Source organism: Thamnophis sirtalis, unplaced genomic scaffold (assembly GCF_051295495.1).
Source record: "Thamnophis sirtalis isolate CommonGarterSnake01/CBP01778 unplaced genomic scaffold, rThaSir2_p1.2 scaffold_3, whole genome shotgun sequence".
NCBI lineage: Eukaryota > Metazoa > Chordata > Lepidosauria > Squamata > Natricidae > Thamnophis > Thamnophis sirtalis.
Window position 1 is genome coordinate 127487285 of NW_028261383.1, and position 22810 is coordinate 127510094.

The 22810-nt window shown below is 39.9% G+C and overlaps 1 protein-coding gene across 1 annotated transcript in view; it reads left to right on the forward strand.

Annotated features, from left to right (window-relative positions):
• Positions 1-561: 561 nt before the first annotated feature.
• The window catches only part of ACSF2 (acyl-CoA synthetase family member 2), a 77207-nt gene continuing 54958 nt past the window's right edge, over positions 562-22810 (forward strand). Inside the window, exons 1-5 of the mRNA XM_014074196.2 lie at positions 562-766; positions 13490-13685; positions 15208-15336; positions 18084-18137; positions 22510-22628. Coding sequence (XP_013929671.2) covers positions 669-766; positions 13490-13685; positions 15208-15336; positions 18084-18137; positions 22510-22628 — 596 coding nt within the window. The 5' untranslated portion in view covers positions 562-668. The remainder of the gene's footprint in view (positions 767-13489; positions 13686-15207; positions 15337-18083; positions 18138-22509; positions 22629-22810) is intronic.

Below are 22810 nucleotides of genomic sequence, written 5' to 3' on the forward strand. Positions count from 1 at the left end.
GACCCGGCCATTCCGTCCGTTAAAAAGTAAGTCTCGGACAGCCTTTTGGCTGTCATGAAGCGAGGGAAGACACGGTCCCACCCAACTGCTTCTCCAGCCGGTTCCGGCACTCGAAATGGGGGAAGCGCCTTCTTTCTTGCCAGGATTTAAAAAAATAACAACACGTGTTGCCTCCTTTGGGTTTGGTGCAGGTTCTTCTCCGTGGAGTTTCTCTTCCCTCTTCCATCTTTTCAGAGCCTGCGGCAGCAAACGGGGAGCGCTCAGCGCAGGAGGAGAGGACGCCTCCGCCTTAGGAAGTCACCTGCCCCGGGTTCTTAAAACGAGCGGTTTCCACCGTCCCAGCAGAACCCAGCTGGCCCGGCCAACACCCTCCACCTCGCTGCCCTGTCCGGGAGACGGAGTGGCTGGTCCCAAAGAAGGAAATCGCCGCCCACTTTCACTTCTCTCGCTGACGCGACAGAGCCCAGCCAGAACTTGGCCCAATTGAGCGCCCCACTTCGGGGAGCGAAAGCGTAGCGCGGCGCCGCCCCTTTGCCCTCCCGCCTCGCCTCCGGCTATCTCCGCGCTCCAGCTGCAACTCCAGCCTCTTTCTCTTCCGCGAGGGTCCGAAGTCAGGACGGGGATCTGACTGCTGCTGCTCTTGCATCGGTAGCGCGAAGGGGAACCGCATGGCTACCGCCACCGCCTTGCTCAGAAGAGTCGCTCGGGAGCTTTTGACCACCCTGGGGGTGACTCGAAGCAGCCACCGGGGCGTGCAGCGACTCAGGTACAGGGCGAGTGGAAGGGGGGCTTTGGAAGTCCGTAGTCGAGGGGCAAAGACAGAGGGCGGGGGGTGGGGTGGGCAGGTAGAAAGAGGGCAAAAGAGATGGAGGTGGGGAGGGGGAGAGATTTGAGGGAAGTATTATTGGAATGTTTTGAGCGGTATATTTGGTCAGGAGGGACACCTGAGTAGATGTAAGAAAATAGAGGGCCAGAAAAGGAGTCTTAAACGGGATAGAATTGCCAGAAAAGTGGGATGAAACAGCCTCGGAGGAGCAGGAAGCAAACGGGGGTGCTGAAGGGGATGTCTATTCAGGAAAAAGGAAGAAATGTCCTGACCTATTTGGATACCATTGGCAATCTCTGGCAGCTGCCAAAAAGCTGTTTAATTCAGTGGCAGGTTAGGAAATGCATGGTGTTCAGAAAGAAAGAATACAGGAGTTTGAACTCAGCGCATCACCCTTTATCCAGGATTACAGAGAATTCCCTTTGCCCCTTTTATAGCCCTGTATCAGTTCATCATAGATACTCTCCTAGATTTCCTCAGGTGCTGGTGACTTGAGTGACACATCCAGGCAGTTTTCTTGGCAGCAGTACCAAAGTAGTTTATCATCTCTTCTGGGATTCCCCCCCTCCCCAGTGTCCCAATCTAGTGTGCAATTTTGGGATGCCCTGTTGGCCTTCCTTTCAAGGACTGCAATTCTACTTAAACTTTTTGAACAGCCAACAATTAGCTAAGTGCTGCCACCTAACTGGGCTGACTCATATTTAACCAAACTGGTGTTTATAATTGAGTCCCAAAGATATATAACTTCCCTGTTCGCCTACCGTATAACAAAATGTTAACATTTGTCTCCCTTTTATCCACATCCCACAACTTTGTAGTGGTTACAACTATCTAAAATTGGATTCTTAATATATTATGGATTATAATATTGAAAGACTAGTGGTTCTAAATTTAACAGTGAAGAGAGAACATAAAATAATTAAAGTAGAGAAATAAGCTGAAAAATAGATAGAAAAGTCTGGGTAAGAATGTATTTTGCAGTCTTCCCATGATTGCAAATCTCTTTTTTCTCTTTCTTTCTTTCTTTCTTTCTTTCTTTCTTTCTTTCTTTCTTTCTTTCTTTCTTTCTTTCTCTTTCTTTCTCTCTCTCTACCCCAGCTCCCCCTCTCCACTTCTTTTTATATTTTACCTATTTTATTTCTATGGTCCGAGTAATGGATGAGTAAAAATCCCATGTGTATTAGCAACCAGCCAATTTTTTATAGCTGCAGGCAGGCAATTTGAAACAGCAAATTTTTCATGACCTTGAATTCTGCCTTCTTTTACATACTAAACATTTTAGGAACAGGTTGCTGCTGATTTCTCAAAGTACTATTTAAAAGTACAGTGTCATGAAGTGATGAAATCGTGTTACTGTGGAATGCAAGATAATTGCTTGTGTTGCATTTGTGCTTCAGGTTAAGATACTGCTGGTAAAAAGCCACTTGACTTGTGGCCCAAACAGCCAAGGACATTTTATGAAGTAAGCGCAGAATGCTTATTTAACAGGTGTCAAGATGTAGTCAAGATCAGCCAAGATAGTTAAAGCATTATTTGTATCAGAGATTCCTAAACTTTCCCAGCTCATGGTCCCCCCCCCCCCCCGTAATTTTTTCACAGCATCCCTAAATTTTCAGTTCATGTGGTATCTGACAGGTGCCAGCTCTCACTGTGTTATCACCTGGCACCCCTGTAAATTTGCTGCAGTGCTCTGGAGTGTCACGATACATACTTTGGGAACCACAGCTTTATAATTTAATTAATATACTTAATCCACTTCTTCTTCTTCACAATTTGAACCAACACAAAAGTACAGTAATCAAATTATAGGCATTACACAAACATACTTGTTCAGAAACAGAAAACTGTCAAGGAAAATGCAATTATAGTATTTGCCTCTGTGAAGAAAATGGTGCATAGGTATCATGATAAGTTAATGCAATATTTGGGGCTTCCTGGGAGGAGCCTGCTGGTGGTGGCAGCAAAAAAATCAGCTGCCTCCGAATTCCTGGCTACGTACCTGTTTAGAGGATCTTCCATCTGACGTCTTATCAGGTTTTCTTATCCTTCAGGCAAGAAGGAAAGAAGAAACTGTTTTGCTGGCAAATGCTCTTCGATTTTTGCAGCTTTTGTGCTTGCAGGGAAAGGGGGGCTAGCCCAAGGCAGAACGGCTGTCCGTGCTGGGAACTTCAAACTGCCTTGTGCAGGACAAAGTAGGTCTCCCCCACTCAGTTCAAAGTTTTGTTTGATTTAATCTTATCACGAGCTGAATCCATTTCCGTGCACAATAATTGTTTATCAACATTTTAGCTTCTTTTCTTTTTCTCCTCCGAAAAATTATTTACTTAGAGGCTTTTAAAATGGCGCCGAGCAGGCTGGTTTCTCCGGTAATAATGAACACTTTTTGTTAATCCTCACAAGAATTCACAAGAATTCAAAACAAAAGAGATTGCTTATCATATGTTTTGGTTTCACAATAGGCCAGCAGAAGCTTTTTAATTAGCTTTATTTCTACAAGAATGTTACTCCTTCATTAACTTTGCTTATCTGGAAGTTAAATGGTGATGAATCTGCTGAACGGTCTTGTTACAATGTTTACTCACTGAAAGTTTTGCCAAGCCTTAACTTCAAAATAAAAGGGGAATTCAGCCTCTTCACTTAAAGCTGCATATTCAGGCAATAGAGTTTTATTAACTGCAGGCAGATAAATTTTGAAATGGCTTCAAAACCAAATATTAACTTGAAGTTGTAAATTTTTTTCTTATTACTATTCAAAATACCAGCTTCAATTTTGTAAAAGGCTTTCTTATCCAGCTGCGTTACAAGATGGCGATTTTATAGCTTCTGTGTTTGATATATGACACACTCAATCAGTTCTATTCTCCTGAAGACTTCTCCCTATTAACTGTTAAAAGTCTATAAATAGTATCCCATTTAAAACCGAGGGGAGCAGAGACTTTGTTTGTTTGTGCGTTTTTTATAATGGCTCCCAAATCGAAGCAGTCTAAGCGTTTCCTTAATAATACATCTCAAGAAATTGTTACAAAATCGCTGCCCTTGCCTCCCACGCCCTCTACTGGAGATCTCTTAACGCAAGAATTTCTTTTTGAAACCCTTAAAGAGTTCAGACAGGAAATTAAACAACTTTTATCGGACTTATATGATAAACTGGACGCCAAGATTGCTCAAACAAGGGAAGATACGATCAGAGTTATGACTGTTATGACAGGCTATGTTTCTGAAATGGAGGACAAATTGGAACTTTTGGAAAAAACTAATTCTAATTTGACATCTAAAATTCAAACGTTACAACAGGAAGTTGAAAATGCTCAAAAACAACTCGTTATGATAAATTACAATAAGACTGCGTTTGCAATAAGAGTCAGAGGATTGCGTGAAAAGGAACAGGAGAATTTGAAACAGACCTTTTTTGAAGCTTTCAGACGTTCGGTGGGAAGTCCAGGATTTAACTTTGATTGGCAGATTCAAAAAATTTATCGCCAGAACTCGTGTGTAGCAAAACAACGACAGCTTCCGAGGGACATAATTATATATTTCACCACAAGAGAATCCAGAAATGCGATAATACAGAAGTTCTACAATAACAGGCTGCGAATCGATGGACAGGACTTGATTGTTTTTAAAGAAATACCATCTCAAATATTAAGAGCAAGGAGAGACTACACTTTCTTAACTGAAAAACTCAGAGATTCTCAGATACAATATAAATGGGAAGTGCCATCTGGTATCACAGTCACATTTGAGAACCAAAAATATCGTCTCAATTCTGTTTGCGAAGCCCGAGATTTTTACTACAAAACTCTGAAGGCGGGACTTCCTGATTCACCCGGACTTGGAGAAAGACAAGGAGAAGGAGAAGATAAGCAGCGGGACACATGGCTACAAGGCGGAGGGTGTTGCTTTCCCTTTCCGGAAGGGCAGAAGAGTAAAGAATAAAGATCCAGCTATGCCTTTAAAATACTTCTTAAATTTTTAATTTGAATAAAATTTCAGGACTCCTGTCTGGTATAAAATGACAAAGCTGTATACCGATGAAGAGATATTAAGACTGAAAGAAGCGGTGCTGAATTTGGACATATATTGTATGGGACTTATATAAGACTTGTTTGAATCTTAATTTAAACTGCGCATGATCTACTCTTTGGGGCGAGGAGAGCGGAGATCATAGTTTTCTTGGATTGTGGTTTGGGATGAATGGAGTCGGGTGCGTGGGGTAGATGGAAGGGTAGTGAAAGTTCAATTAGATTATCTTGATCCAGAATGTAAGCTGATTTTTGTATAAATTGTTATTTGAATACAAGGTTAAGAAAGATTATCTGGAGAGTCTACACGAGGGTGGAGTAAATATGAGAGGAGCAATGGATGAGGATAAAATATATATGCGGACACGGGTAAAGGCAGGATGGGAGGTATAGAATTTATATGCGGAAGCAGGTAAAGACATTGTTTAAGATTTTAAAAATAATGAGAAGCTGAGGTTAATGTTAGAGAGTATATTGACTTCTCTTTCTTGGGGGGGGGGGTTCCCCCCCCTTTTTTTCTTTTCTTTTTATTATTCTTTTCTTTTTTGTTCTTTATTTTTTATTATTTTTTATTATTTTGTAACTTCTAATCTATTTGGTTTCAATATACTCCAGACTTTGCTTGATAAAGAACGATGCCGGGAATGGGACCTGGGAAGTCGGAAGGGGTTCAGGGAGGGGGGTTCAGGGGGTGGGTGGGGGGGGAGGGTGGAAGTATAGACTCAATTTTCAGAACAATGAATGCACTTGGATACTGTTGCTTTTTTTCTTTTTTTCTTTTCTTCTTTCTTTTCCTTTTATTTTTCTTTTGTTTTAGTACAAAACAAATAGACCAATGAATACTAGAAATACACCGAAGCGAGGTGTAGAGGGAAAGAAGAGGGGGGAATTAAGAGGGAGTGAGAAGGGAATGTAAGGAGGGTGAGATGGTGGGAAGGGGAGAAAGGAATGGCTGAGGGGGAGGGGAAGTAGAAGAGGGGATTGTTGGAAGGGAGAAATGAAAGTTGGAGGGGTAGAAGGAAGGGTGTATGTAGGATAGAAGTGTTATGAGTTGTTTATTGCTTCTTTTTTTTAACTGCACAGTATTTAAGTGATTGTATAAAGGAAAATGAAAATGTAATAAAAGAATCTTTGATTGAGTTAATGCAATATTTGAAGATTACACTTGGATTACTTATAAAGAACCTTCAAGGAAGGGACTATAATTAGAGAGTTATTGTGTTGCAAGATGGGCAGCCAATAAAATTTACAAATAAGTACTGTAGGTAAAGATGAAGGCAAAGGTTCCCCTGCCCAGTCATTTCTGACTCTATAGGATAGTGCTTATCTCCATTTCTTAGCCAAGGAAGCTAGTGTTTTCTGAAGACCCTTTCCATGGTCACATGGCCAGCATGACTATACGTTGAGGCTATTATCTTCCCATTGAAGTGGTACCTATTTATCTACTCGCATTTGCATGCTTTCGAACTGCTCCGTGTAGGTGGGCAGGAGTTGGGGCAAGTAACTGGAGCTCATCCCGAGACACAGTGCTCAGGCCTCGAACCCAGGCTGTCAGCTTTCCAACTGACAAGCTCACCTTCTTTAACTGCTGAGTCATCGTGCCCCCACAAATAAATAAAGGGATTATCATGCTATTATAATTCTCAATCCCAATCTGTTAAATAGAATTTGGAAGCACATTTTGCTGATGAAGATGGGCAACTCATCCAAACATAGTTTGACTGGTAGATAGTTAATGGGATTTACAATGATATATATTCCTGTCAACCCGAAGCTGACCTGACTGAGGCCATTTTGAGGCTTCAGGGCTGCCACAACTGGAGCTAAGGGACAGGGAGGGGAGGAGAAGAGATAGCTGGGGTTTGTAGCCAAAATGAAATACTTTTTTCTTGGGAATCAAGGACGTTTCATCAGGTGCTTGGAAGGAGGGGACTGAGGTCGCTTAGCAACTGGGCTGTATCCTGATTGGACCATGTGACTGATTGTTTTGAGAAAGTGTACAACTTTTAATTAGGTGAAAACCACGGGAACGTTTAGAATTGGTTTTCACTACCCTGTGCCAATATGGCTTATTCAATAAACCTATTCTTTGAGGAATCTACCTGTCTCGGAGTTTTGTTTGCTATGTGTATGTTACTTGAAACCCTGACAATTCTATTATGTGAGTTTAATGGTATAACAATTTTTAACATACACAGTGGTTTGCTGCTGCTACTGCCAGTTTGCTCAGGAATGCGCTGTTTGCATGCTTTGCGCACATGCTTGCTTGACGTGCACTATGCGTACATGCGCAGTACTAAAAAATGCTTCTGAGCATTCGCAGAAGCAAAAAACAAGATAGGTGCTGCCAAGAGAACCGGTTCAGGATTGTGGCAAGCCAAGTTACTACCTACTCGGCCGAACTGGTCCGAACTGGTAGGAACTCACATCTGGTTTGCTATTATTCTAATATATTTCTTTTAAAAAGTCAGAAAAATATGTTAGCACTGTGGAAAAGCAAATAGCAATAGCATTTAGACTTATATATTACATCATAATGCTTTACAGCCCCCAAAAATCTAGGCCCTCATTTTACCAATCTTGGAAGACTGAGTCAACCCTGAGCTGGTTGGATTGAACTGCTGACAGATGGCAGAATTAGCCCTGCAATACTGCATTCAAACCACTGCACCACCATGGCTGGAAGTAATACATAATAGTGAAGTAATACATGAGTAACAAAAACCTACTACAAAGGTTATGTAATGTTTTATCGAAGACACACTCAGGGAGTTTTGCTACAACTTGCCCCATTTCCAAAGAGTTTAATTTTCTATACAATAAAGACCCTCTTTCAAATTACACATAAAACTATCTGAATGTGTAGACTATAAAACATCACATGCACGTTTACTCAACAAATTAAGCAGCTCTATTGGAAAAGAAGGATGTTATTCTGTACTTTTAGGAAGCAATATCAGTCAATATCAGTCAGTCCAGTTTTCTGCAGCTATTAAAGATCTTTTTTCAACACATCTTTAAAACTGCAGCTTTTACTTTCTCCTGAGAATACCTGTTGATTTCCATGAACTTGAGAAATTAAGAATAATAGAATATTTAGTGAAAATGCACATTTCTTTAGAAAGAACACTTTCCTTTTTTTCATCCATGTTTTCATCATTTCCTATATACAACTTTCCTTGAGTCTCCTCGGTTTAAAATTTTGGTTTCTGTACCAAGTCAAAGTACTGCCAGTTCCTAGTTGCTTCTTGCAATCAAGGTCCCAAGCTGGGGGGAAAGTGTATATCAACTTTCTAGTATCTGCTTTGGGATAATACTATTGAAGAGATACTAAATGTCTTTTTACATTTGGCAACCTTTGAAAATTGCTTAGTTGCTGCCTTAAGTCACCTTAAGGAATTGCTGGTTCTGTGAAATGGAAAAAAGCCACGTAGCCCTCCAGTGGGGTAAGACTACTCATCTATTTATTTTGTGAGTTTATTGTTTGGTGAGTTTGGCCTGAGATAAGAAAGCAGGAGAAGAACCTACTGTATTTGACAACAAATGTCTTTATTTAGAAAGACTCAAGAATGCCATAGGGTGGACCAAATAGAACAGAATCAATCTAATACAACAGGAGACCAAATTATGCATACCAGCTGGTGGAAACAATAATTGAAATGGCTATTTGAAGTTTTAGGTGCAGCAGACATTTCAAGCTTTGTAAATAAATATCTCCAGACTTTCTTTTTACAGGTGGCCCTCAACTTTCAACCATTCATTTACTGAGTGTTTGAAGTTACAGCAGCATTAAAAAAAGTGACTTTCAACCAGCCCTTGCACTTGTCCCCATTGCAGAATCCCCACCATTATCTGATCGAAATTTGGGCACTTGGCAACTGGCATGTAATTATAATGGTTGCAGTGTTCCAGGGTCATGTGGTTGCCTTTTTTGACCTTCCTACTATACCTGACAAGTGGTCAGTGAAGGAAGCTGCATTTGCATAACCATCACTTAATTCACTCAACAACTGCAGTGATTTGCTTAACAACTGTAGCAAAATAAAGTCATAAAATTGGGCAAACCTCTTGCTTAGCAATAGAAATTCTGGTCCCAATTTCTGCTTTAAATTGTGGATGACCCATCTGAAAGATAACTACATATATTCTCAACAGTGCAGCTTGCAACTGAGTTAGGAATACCTAATTCTTCTAATATTATAGGCACCGCAAAATAAAATTTGCAAACTTCATAAAATGAACCCTTAATAGAAGATTTATATGCTATGGAAGATGTTTCTGAAAGTTTTATTTTAGACTAAAGAATTCAGCTCAATTCCTAAAGATAATCGTGTCATTTTGCCCCAGGGAGTAGATTAAATTTATTATTATCACCTAAAAGTCAAGTATTCAAAATATTATTTATTACATCTAGCCAAAAGAAACAAGCATGCTATTTTCAAGCAGAATCTAGAAATCTCCAGTGTTCATTTCCTCCCCTCATCGAGCTTGAGGCAGATTCATTCCTTAAATGCAAATGCAGTAGACTGATCTGCCACTAGGGGGATATTTGGGATTTCATAGGGAGAAAAGAGGGGTGGGAATTACTAAATGAGGATCTGCCTGGATATGTCATCTAAACTTAGCCATGTCTGATTAGTAACTTCTCCGATAAGATTAGATCATTGCTTATAGGTCCGTGATGGCGAACCATTTTTGAGGGCACGCGAGGCATTGCCCTGTCAGCTCCAGTGCGCATGCGCGTGCTGACCAGCTTATATTTGGCCTTACTTTTTGGCCATTTTTCACACTCCAGAGGCTTTCCTGAAGCCTCCAGAGGGTGAAAAACTGCCCAACGTGCAAACCAGAAGATGGGAACAGACTTCCAGTTGCATGTTGGGTTATTTTTCGCCCTCCGGAGGCTTCAGGGAAGCCTCCTGAAGCCTCCAGAGGGAGAAAAACTGCCCAATGGGCAACCCAGAAGTTGGAAAATGGGCTGTTTCCGGCCTCTGGAGAGCCTCCATTTTGTGGATTGAGGAAGAGACGAGACGGGGCAGGGGAGGCCATTTTGGCCCTCCTCAGGCTTCTAGAAGGCCTGTGGAATCTGGGGAGGGCAAAAAACAGACCTACTGGGCCCACTGGAAGTCGGAAAATGGGCCATTTCCAGCCTCAAGAGGGCCTCTGGGGGGCGGGGAAGCCATTTTTGCTCCAAGAAAGCTGTGTACACATACACATGGCACAGGGGGGGGGGTGTCACACGCGCATGCGCATGTGGCATGGTGCATGGGAGAGCATTAACTTATAAGGGTGGGCACGCGGGCACGCACAATAGCACACACGTGTGCTTTTGGCACCCAAGGCGAAAAAGTTTTACCATCACCGTTATAGGTGATCCCAGCAATCAAGTAAAATAAAAAATGCTGCTTAACATTTTATTCATTTCTTTAATTTTTTACCATAATTAATTGATTGGAAAATGGGCAGTTTCTCACTAGATGTATACTTCAGTTATTTAACCTAATCAGCCTTTTTACATCTTAAGCCTCTAATCACTCTTTCAAAGGATGTGAGTTTCATAAAGGCAGAAATTGAGCAGCCTCCTTTTTCCAAAAAAGGATAATATACTGTACCTGTACAGAAGTTATGCTTCTGTATTACCGGTACATTTATTGTTTGTGCCAGGTTTTAAGGGCACAAAATCTTCCAGCGTGTTGTTGACTCTTAAGTATAGCTGAAGGAATCTTTTTCACTGCATGAACTGGAAGAGAGCAAGATAAGCCTGGCACAATTTTATATTATTTTCTTTGGACTTCTGAGCGCAAGCCAATCCAGGTCTCTGAGAAATGCTTTGCTAAGATATTCAATTCCTTTGCAGTGCCATAATCGACTGGAAAAAGCAGTGTTGCCTTTCCTCACTGGATTCTTTCCCAATTCAGCATGGGTGTCACATTCCATCTTAACTTCTTGTTCAATCATGTTTTGTGGGATTGCAAAACACTATTAGTTGTCCCGTCTTGGCAGCCACCCACAGTTTGGTATTAGAGGAATAGCTATATACATGTTTTTTAAAAAAATATATAGTTAACAAGCATCCCACTCAAACAGAGATGGGCACAAATGCTTTTCTCTTTAAATTTCTTGTGGAAACCTAGACAAAAAGACTTAAAGAAAGAAAGAAGAGGCTTGTATCTGATTGAATCTGTAAAACAATTACAAAACAAACAATGATGAAACTATATAGTACTGAACAGTAATGTAATAAATTCCAGGTTCTGGGGTATTTTATTGCCCACTCCTAATACCACTATTCTTTAATTTTGGTATTTAGTGAATATGCATTGTGTGTTGTGTTTCTTTTACCCTTTTCTGAACTAATACTTTGTGTAGTATCCCACACACAAAGAACGTGAGACTGAGATAATTGTTGTGTCACATAAGACAGAGGCAGAGAAGAAATGTTGTTTATGATATTCCACTTGACTAGCAGATTGCTATGTCACAATAATGTATTGAACTACTGTAATTTTAGGCAACACAAGCATGCCATAATTAAAGGCTTTCACTTACACAACTTGTAAAAACCTTACTTTCCTTTGTTGTTGATGCTTACAGTAAGCATCCATTCCTTTCAGCTACTTCACAGATTCCCCTTTAGCCCATTCAAATTGAGCACATCTCCTGAGAACAATTGCTGTCACCTGCTGCACTTAGAGTCCGCTAAGAGTTTTATTATGCAATTGCCACGTTTCATTGATGGAGTTTTCCATATTTGCTTTCCCACAGTGGTTTGATATTTTTCTTCTTATAATCATCATCTGTTAGAATGGATTCTTCATTGGTAACTTCTAAGCAAGTGTATGTCTACACTTGCTTAGTGTTGTGTATACTTCATGTGTATACTTCAATTCCCAGAATTCCTCAGCTAGCCTTTCTGGCTGAGGTATTCTGGGGGTTGAAGTCATAGATTTCAAAATGCCCAAGGCTGAGAAACACTGTTTAAGCTATCTCTCCTGAACGGTCTTGCTTGTGAACCATGTAAGAACACATAGTACGGTAGGTGTGTTCAAGAACCTTTTCTCTCTAGTGTTGCTACCATGACTTCCTGGAACTGTGGTAAGTTTTCCTGGCTCGCTAACAAAATACATTGTCCCTGTTGGTGGGAGAATATTTTGAGGATCCTAATTAGCTGATGAAAATTCAGTGGCATATGGTTTTATATGAATCTAGAAATGTCTCATCAACCTGCACTGTTTTACCAAAAGGAAAGGAGAAATATGATAAAGTTTATACCCAAGTTCTGTGTCAACTTAAACAGGAAAAACCTTGATTGAGTTTTCCTGATTGCAATAAAGCTGTTTAAATAACAAGCTAAGTATAAAGTAAGACTGGAGTAATCACAGTATTCTAGTACCAATGTTAACTGCCAGAACTTTATCTAAGCTGAGTAAAATCTAGTGATCCAATGCTCTCATTTATCAATATTGGTATATTGTTCATTTTTTCCTCCAAATAATTTAGGTTGACAGTATGTTCAAGAATTTAATAAACAAGCAAACAAGCAAGCAAACAAACAAAAAACAAATGAATAAGATATAAGCTGGGGAATCATGCATGTTGTTGTTTTTGAGAAAAATAAACTGCAGGTTTACCTTATACGGTTGTCTTTAGGGTAGGATAAATGTGGTTTCTTAACATTGGTTTAAATTTTGCCTCCCTAGTTTTCAACTGACTATATTGTGGCTGAACTATGATTTATATTTGAGATTGCAAATAAATAAAGTTCTTTGAATACATCAAGTGAGAATCCATGGGGTCCATAAGTCAAATGGGGCCATGACCCCAGTTTGCCAAACGAAAGCATCTCCAACAGTTGCCGCTAAACTTTAGCAGTGTAATTTCCTACCCTTTGTTTTTATGGAACAGTGAGCCTCACACTTTGAAAAACCTTTAGCCATCCTGCTGTCACTGTTTCCTAGAAATAGAACTCTGGCTCTCTTACAAAAGCAAAAAATCTTATCACTTATTAAGAAATGAAATACCTTAGAATTGCTGATAACTAAATAAATTCCTAAAGGAAATAAATCCAGACTGTTCCTTGGAAGGGCAGATACCGAAGCTGAAGCTCAACTATTTTGGCTGCCAAATGAGAAGAGAGGACTCATTGGAAAATATCCTGATGTTGAGATAGATTGAAGGGAAAAGGAGAAGGGGAAGCAGAGGATGATGATGGTTAGATGATGTGATTGACACAATGAACATGCATTTGGGCAAACTCCGGGAGACAATGGAGGACAGGAAGCTCTGGTATACAATGGTCCATGGGCTCATGAAGAGTTAGACACCACTTAGTAACTGAACAACAACAACAAACACACCAGTGTCAATCAGAACAAGCAGGTGCTCACAGACATTTAATTGTGAGATACTGTATATCCATTTGCAAATTATCTTGCTGATGAAGACACAGATGTCAAATGGAAAATCAGATACAGGGTCACAGTGAAAATGATTAATGGAACATTATATCTTTATATAATTTCTCATATTTTATTGGTTAGTTTGCAGTAGTTCTGTTGATCTCGTGCAATAAATCTTTGTTTTCTTCCCAGTGTGAATGATTTTGCTGCTTATAACTTTTAATTCTTTCTTGCTACTTTTACAGTGCTCTACCACTTGATATTCGCCCTGCCACACCTGTAATAAAAAAAAGCTACCTCAATGGGCCTTCAGACATCCCACTTATTTCCAAAACTGTGGATCAGTGCCTAGAGGAAACTACCCACCGGTTTCCAGAAAGAGAAGCCTTGGTATTCTCAACTGAAGGTGTCCGAAAAACTTTTTCTCAATTTAAGCAAGATGTAGGTAACTGTTACAGATTCTGTACTGCCGGTGTTGACAATTTATTATTCAGTAATAATTTGTATGTAAATAAAATAATTAAAAAGGATAGAAGGGGTAAATAAAAGTAACAGGTTGAACTGGCTGCATTTTAAAGTTGAATGAAATAAAATAAAATAATAAAATAATTAGAAAAGCTGTCCACGCTGCTAGAGAAATGCATTTCAAAATGTTACAGAGGTTTTGGCCTTTGGAAACTGCAGTCTGAAATGTCCTAATATGTTATCCAATAATTTCTGCTCCCCCCCCCCTCATCCCAGTGCGATTCAGCAGAATGGACACACAGCAGGTCCCTTCAATCAAAGAATGTCACTTGTCAGGATTAAAACAGCCACCTTTTCTGTTGTGGCATCTGCCCTCTGGAATAGCGTCCTCCCAGAGATCTTTAGGGTTCCCACCTACAGCTGTAGTAGAAGGTGTTAAAAATATGGCTCTACCCCCAGTCCTGGGATTAGAGTGGATGCTGAGCAAACTTCGTAGTTTTGTTGCTTTGAAACATGTTTGGTTGTTTCACTCTTCTGGACATGCATGCTTTTTGATTGCTTCATTTTATTTTCCTTTGTATATACCCGTGATGGTGAATCTATAGCACACGTGCCCAAAGTGGCATGGGGAAACCATGTCGCCTGGCACGTGCAGTGTCACCCATTCCTCTTCTGGGTCTCTGGCGCATGCGCAGCAATGATCAACTGGTCTTTGCACTTGTGGCAGTGCTGGAAACCAGAAAAGCTGGTATTCTGGTTTCCGGCATGCGCATGTGTGCAGCACAGCTGTTCGTCGTGCACACATGTGTATCAGCAACCGGAAAACCAGCTACACGGTGTGCATGTGTGTGCCAGAAACTGGAAGTTCATTTCCTGGCATGCACATGCTCTCTGGGCAGCTTCTCTTCCAGGTTGTGTCTCTGACACTCGGTGCCAAAAAGGTTTGCCATCACTGGTATATAATGTAAAACTCAGAGTCTTTGGGGGAATAAAATAGTTCCTAAAGTAAAAGATAAATAAATCCATAAATTTCAAGATTGGTTGCTCAAGGGTACCAAGGTTTAGAACTTTAAACAGAATGTGGAAGTAAACCTTGATGAGACTTTGGTTAAAATAAGGTTCTTACTATATCTATTAAATGTCTAAATTAATGTTTCAATTCCTAATTCTTAATTCTATCGGAGATCTAAACACTGCAGTAAAGGCCCTGATGTGACCTCAGATCACATCCATCTTCCTTGGGTTACATGTTTTCTATCTGAACATGGACCCAAAAACATTTTCTGCTATTCAGAAATGTAAGAATGCTGGAGATTTTCATCCACTGATATTTTCAAATCTGGAGTAGGAATGCAGGTTAAATTGCCGATTTTTTTTCTTTAAACCACTTAGAGTGGCTACAGTATTGCATAGCACAGAGTATTCATTTCATATATTCTATTATTCCTTACCTTTGGAGTTTAGTTTGCTGAGACTCCTGTTCTTTTGAAAATTGCAGGTGGAGGAAGCTGCCACTGGGCTTCTGGCCCTTGGTTTGAAAAGGGGTGACCGATTAGGAATGTGGGGTCCTAACAATTATGCATGGGTCCTAATGCAATTCGCTACAGCCCAGGCAGGGATCATTCTGGTAAGTTCATCTCTTATGTAAGCAGTTAGTGAAGGGTGGGAGGCATGGTGGGTTTCAGCAGGCACCACTGCCAGTTCGCTCATGGGTGCGCTGTGCATGCGCTTTGCACTGTGCCCGCATGCACAGTGCAATAAAAATTGTTCTGCGCATGCACAGAAGTGAAAAACAAGATGGCGGCACCATAGGCGCTGGCCAGAGAACCGGTTCGGGGGCGTGGCAGTCCTGGGTCACTGTCGGTTCCAGCGACCCAGGCAGCCAAACCACTGCCGATTCAGTCGAACTGGTCCAAACCGGTAGGAACCTACCACTGGTGGGAGGTTAAGGGAGGACTCTGCATAAGGCTGTTATACTAGAGAAGGGACCATGCAGATCTAAATAATGTTTATCATGCACCAGGTGTGATTTTGCATAAGTTTTGGAGATCATTGCACTTGCTACACAGCTGAAAACAATCTAGCTTCCTGGTGTAGAATGCTGTCAACTGAAGAGGTGTTTTTTGACCAGTGTATTCCACTTCCAAAAAAGGGGGAAATTTAAACAGCTTGCCCCAACACACACAATGACCATGACGATTTCTCAAGGGTAGGGACATGCAATGACCTCTATTCACCTCCAACCCAGCAGGAAAGCAATCCCCACCCATCTTTATTCTATGCAATAAAAGTCAGCATTTTCTGACTTTCGATAGCTTGTTGTGCCAGTGCCATCCAGGTGACTTGGGTGCACCATTTCATTCCAAGCTAGTCCCTTCACTCTTGCCGCCTATTGTGCCCTTGGGCAAGGAACTTCATTCCCTCTGGTTATTGCTTGCTCTGCCCTCTGTGGCCATGATTTATTTACTTTTGCAGTTTACCGATACAGCCATAAAATAATTTTTCCATCTCCCTTGAGGTAAAAATGACTTCCCACTTCTAGCCTTTCCACTTGGGCAAGACGTCAGATGGAACTGACAGTCGAAGTCCTATTCCTATTTTTACAGGGATTGTGCATGCAACTCAAAAAGAAGAGGCAGAGTTCTAATTATATGGCCATGGCTACCATCTTGAATTTTTTGACACACACCGCTTCCTTGCTGATGCCCTTCTCCTAACCTAAGAAATAGGAAACTATTCAAAAGGAATAAAGCAGCAATTTACTCTACCAATTGAGGGCTTTGGTAGATGAGGTCCAGCTAGAACATCAGGCTAAAGCAGAGGAAGAAGTTGAAGTCTAACCATTCACACCTTGGTTACAAGCAGCTGAAGTCCTAAAACTGATTTCATGTATATCATGTGTTGTGTTTTTGAGCCTCTTCCTTGCTATTGATTACTATTGTGAAATATAAAAAACAGGATTTTAATATGTTTGTGGCAGATTGTTTTACATCAACAAATAGTCAAAAAGAAGCATGTATAACATTGCATGAAAAATAACTATGATTTTTGTGTTACTTGTGAACTCTAGGAACATAGCTGCACAGATTTTATTTTAAAAATATTCCACATCTTTCACCAACCTTGGGGTAAAATTGGCAAGAATGCTTGCATTGTAGAAAACATTGCTTTACGTTGCAAAGGATAGGGATTGTGAAACTAACTAATGTGGAGGACAAGAGGACTTGAAAATGGTGCACTTTCTATTTGTACAATATTACTATATTACAACAGATAACTAAAGAGGACTTACTTCATAGGAATATATAATGTAAGGGCTGGAAAGAACTTCAGATATCACTAAGTGCAGGATCATCTTTTCCTCCTCCCCTCCTCCTCCTCCTCCTCCTCCTCCTCCTCCTCCTCCTCCTCCTCCTCCATCATCATATATGGAGCCAGCCGTGTACAACAGCTGCCAAAAAAGCCAACACAGTTCTAGGCTGCATAAACAGAGGAATAGAATCACATGAAGTATTAATACCACTTTATAATGCCTCTGAGTAAGGCCACACTTGGAATACTGCAACCAGTTTTGGTCCCCACGATGTAGAAAAGATGTGGAGACTCTAGAAAGAGTGCAGAGAAGAGCAACAAAGATGATTAGGGGACTGGAGTCTAAAACATATGAAGAACGGTTGCAGGAACTGGGTATGTCTAGTTTAATGAAAAGAAGGACCAGGGGAGACATGATTGATAGCAGTGTTCCAATATCTCAGGGGATATCAAAAGAAGAGGGAGTATTTGGAGCTATTCTCCAAAGCACCTGAGGGCAGGAAAAGAAGCAATGGGTGGAAACTAATCAAGGAAAGACGCAACCTAGAACTGAGGAAAAATTTCCTGAGAGAACAATTAATCAGTGAAACAACTTGCCTCCACAAGTTGTGAATGCTCCAACACTGGAAGTTGTATAACCATTTATCTGAAGTGGTGTAGGGTTTCCTGCCTAAGCAGGGGGTTGGGCTAGAAGACCTCCAAGATCCCTTCCAACTGTTATTCTATTCTATATTATAATGAAATTTCCATGATGGGGAGCAGAACTAAAGCAATAATACATATAGATAAAAGCAAAAGTTTCCCAAGTGAGAAGATAAATGCTTTAAAATGCACAGGATGTATGTTGTTAATTTACCTTCATGGTTCTCCAAAGCCAATATTACCAAAAGATGTTTGACTTTTTCCTTTGTTAATACTGGGCTGCATGAAGAACTGCACTTCAGGGACCTCTGCTTCCTCTGGATCAAGGCCCAGGAAACCAATTTGCATTGATTCTATTTATTTTGAACTGGCAAACTGGTTCTTACTTAGTTCCTGATTTTACTATTGCTGCATTTCCAGGTGTCTGTGAACCCAGCATACCAGTCCCACGAACTGGAGTTTGTCCTGAGGAAGGTATGAAAGATCTGTTACACCATCTCTGTTTAATTTTACCCCCAGCATTTTTGATAGAATTTTCTGTTCTAGAAATAGAATTCTTGAGATAATAGTGAAGTATGGGAAAAAGGAGGGGGGGGGAATAACTGTCTCTATCTTATGGGGAGAAATTGAAGTATTTGAAAGTTTTTAATTAGGTGGTGGGAAAGACATCCCTCTATCTCCTATAGTATAACACTCACCTTTAATGATTGTGGAGCTGGCAATAATTAATCAGGATGCTTAAATTTTATGTATCCATTTTATAAGTAGAGCAGTTGTGAATGCTAGGTGCACAGAGAGCAGTGTCACACTCACAGTTTGCTTATGAATGTCTGGCTAGCAATTTATAAATCCAGAATACCCGATTTAATGCTTCTCTGCCCAGATCTAACTAAGAGGTTCTTTTATTCTTAATTTTTTGTGCCAGTTAAATATAAGCAAAGAATGATCTTATCTTTGCATATGCTGGTGCTCTAATGCCAGTCCACAGAGAAAGTCTAGAGGCTCTCCATGGAAAATCACTGATATTGTTTGATGTAGAAAAATAAGGAGTATCAAACAATAAAAGTGAAATGTAGATCAGTCTCTATTGTATAAAGTGTTAATATTTGCTGTTCAATGTGCACTCAGCTAGTGCCTAAGGATATTTCAGGGAGCCAAAATAAACTCTGGTGTTTAGCACAGGAGTCAGGTGCTTTTCAACATTTCCTAATAATATACATCCAGCTGGGCAACTCATGACTCTTGATCACAAAAGTATAACTGATGTAGCCAGGGAACACGGCACCCATTTTTCCCACCAGTCAGCTGATCTGGACTGCTTGTTTCCTGCTTCAGTTAGACTACCACTGTGCAGGGAAACCGGGCCTAACTATGCCATTCAACTTTCTTATCCTTAATAATGGAGGATTAAAACTGTTAAATGGTTTATAAATAAAAATAATCCTGCTAGGATTAAGAAGGCTTTGGGACTTGCCTGTCTTGTTTAGTTTTCCAACTAAATGGCTGTAATTCATATCTCACTCATAATTTAAAGTACCATTTTAATGCCAGGGCATCTGTGAATTTCCCCTGATGTCCATAGCATTAGCCCTAATCCAGTAGACTGGAGGGTGTGTGTGGCAGAGCTGGTGTTTCAGCTTCATAATTCCATTCATTTTTTTTTTGTTTAAAGCCCCCTTCTTCTTCTTTGTTCTTATTCCTCGTGGTTTGTTTGCTAGCAATTCCAATGGCTATCTGCCAGCCCTGCTTTCTCAGTGTTGAAAAATAAGAAACACAAATTATGTAAGGCATGGAATGTACATTGAATTTGACAGGTTCTGTTATTATTTCTGCTCGAGGAAAGCAATAGAATTACCAACATATTCCAGTGCTGCTAAGCACAGTCACAAAAATTGATGTTACTTTTGTAATCCAAAAACTACTTTTTTACTCTAACATATTTTGCACAGAGCTAACCTACTAACCAATTTAGTTTTGGAAGGTTTCAATCCTCTGATCTTTCACTATAAGCTTACAATGCAGTTAATTTCACTGAATTCATTGGGGGATATTTCAAAGGAGCCATGAGCTATTTAGGACAAAATCTGCACATACACATTAGATAGCAAGTTCCATTCAAGCAAGCCTGGCTCTGCCTTGTAGGCAAAAGAGATCATTCCTGACTATGCCAAATCTTTAAGAATTCCTCATTTAGAGGGGGGAAACAACAACCAGCATTTGAGATGGAACACAAATGTACAGACTCTGGATTCATATAGTTTGCATTTAAGGTGAGTTGTTTGCAACACAACACATCCAATGCACTAGATCAGCAGTTCTTAACCTTTTTGAAAGAATAGCCCCCTTGAGCCATTGAGGAAGTTATCATCGCCCCCCTCCCCCAACATAACCTCTCAATTACAACACAGGGAAATAATTCTTCAATTTATGCAAACACATTTTTGTTTTCTTTAAAATTGTCATCAGGACATATCGATGCAAATAATTTATTTCAAGTCTTTTTCCCATATTTCAATTGTGTGAAAAATTCTGATGCCACCCATCACTTTACTCCCAAACTTTGTGATACATGAATTTCATGATTATCTTATTTATTCAAGACAGTTAAATGCAATGACCACTGAAAACAAAATTCAATTGCAAAAAAATGAAATGCCCCAAAAAAAGTGTAACATTTAATGATTTAATTACAAGTGAATTTTAAGACACAAAAAGAAATATAAAAAGGGCATAAGAACAAATTGCAATGCAGGAACTAAGAATTTCAAGATGAAAACTCTGAAACTAAATTAAGATTCGAGGAAAATATATATTCATGCACACTGTAAAAAGAGTTAAAAAGACACAAAGAATTATTTTACAAAAGGAAAGCAACAAAAATCAGAGCGACAAATTTAATGCCTTAACTGAAGATATATATATATATATATATATATATATATATATATATATATATATATATATATATATATATATATATATATATATATATATATATATATATATATATACACATACATACATACATACATACATACATACATACACAAAAAAAGTTTACATGAAGATCACAACAACAAAAAATGAAACTATAAAACCAATAAAATATAATATCGAACTGGAGTGCATGCTAAAAAAGTACAATACAAAAAGACACACAAAATGATTTACAGAGCACAGCAAGAATTTGAAAACGAAACCAAAAACTCAAACTGGAACGTGAAATCCAATGCAAGCAAATACAACGATAAGAGCTGAGACAATTATTAACGAAGAAAATGTATGTACACATAAGCAAAAAAAGAACATCAATGGCTGCCTTGTGCTTGGTGAGCTGATGCCAATTTCTTGATGTCTGGAACCATTTGTTTAATCTCATTCTTAAATCGCCGCGCTCAGTGATCTTCAACATGTTCCTTAGAAAGGATCTGTTGGACGGCGCTGAAGCCCCTCTCAACTAAGTAAATGGGAGGAAAGACTAAAAAGAAGCAACTTAACTTCCTCCCACAATATTGGATCAGTGTTCCTCATTTTCACCCAAAAGGCTTCGCAACCATAACTCTGAAAATGTGATTGGGCTTCACAATCGTATTTCAGATCTGTCAGTGGCTCTTGCAGTTTGGGATGAAGTTGTGCAAAGTCTGCTGTGAAAGGATTTAGCACCCAAGTGGGCACTTCCAGATTGATCAGATCATAGAATCTGGTTTCCATATCTTCTTTTAGTTGCTTCAAGTGGCAGCAAAAAACGTCCAAATCTTCTGCTTGGAGTTGATGTTCATTACCAAGGCTTGGGAACTGATACATCTCCTGGCAACTCATATTGCTTGCAAGGAGGTCCAATTTGGAAATATATGAGCAGATTACTCCTTTGATTTTAAGAAAATTGATTTTATCTCCTTGCAGCTTTACGTTCACTTCATTCAGCTTGTCAAAAACATCAGCGAGATAAGGTACATCCAGACGTCGAAGTTTAAGAGATGGATTCAAGAAATTCGACAACTGTGTCAAAAAGTTCATGGAATCACCGCGAACACTTTCCTTTTGAAAGCCACCTTACTTCGGTGTGCAAAAGGAGATTTTCAAACTCCTCGTCATTTTCTTCACAAAGCTTGTGAAAAAGTTGGTTGTTCAAGGCATTTGACTTAATTTTATTCACAGTGTTAATGGTTTAACATATAGACTTGTGCAAACAACCACTCAAATTTTTTGAGACAAGGTGCTGTCTATGAACGACGCAATGGACAGTCATAATTCTAGGTACAACCGATTTTAGATGAGCTTGAAATCTGCAATATCGTCCAACCATGGATGCAGCTCCGTCGGTTGCACATGCCAAGATGTTTGTCAAAGGGATGTTTTTCTCATTAAAAAAACTCTTCAACCTTTTAAAATATTGAAGAACCTTTTGTGTTGGTGGCTAAATTTCGAGCAAATAACAGTTCTTCCCCGATCTCTTCCTTTCCGTTGATGAAACGGAGATAAGCCAATAACAAGGCTTCATTTTCACGAATCGTTGACTCATCAGTCTGCATCACAAATTCTGTACTTTTCAAAGTGTCAATAAGCCTTTCTCCCACATCAGCAGCCATGTCATCAATTCTTTTTGCGTCACAGCAGTGTCATGTGACATGTCGCAACTTTCCCCCCATTCACTAAACCGGGCATGGACATGGCCAGCACGTGATGCATCTGACCCATGGGTTTGACAACCCTGGTCTATAGCATAAGCCATGTCGGCTTTTTATATGGACCAGTCCAGAGGTGGGTTGCTCCCTGTTTTACTACCGGTTTGCTTCGTGTGTGATTTGCTGATTTAAAAATTACTTTCTTATGTGTATTTCTGTAGGTTGGCTGCAAAGCGCTTGTGTTCCCTACCCAATTTAAAACTCAGAAATACTATGAGATCTTGAAAAATGTATGCCCAGAATTGGAACATTCTAATCCAGGAGCACTGACAAACAAGAAGTAAGTTTATATATTGTACCTTTGAGTGTTATTCAATTCCAGAATTTAGTAGTCTGACATAAATTAACGCTGCAGGAGCATGTGCATTATCAAGCTACAAACAGTTCTGCTGCTGGTGTGCATAGCGTACTGTTGTGGCCCAGCAGGAGCCGTTGGAGCTGCAAACAGACTCCGATAGCGAG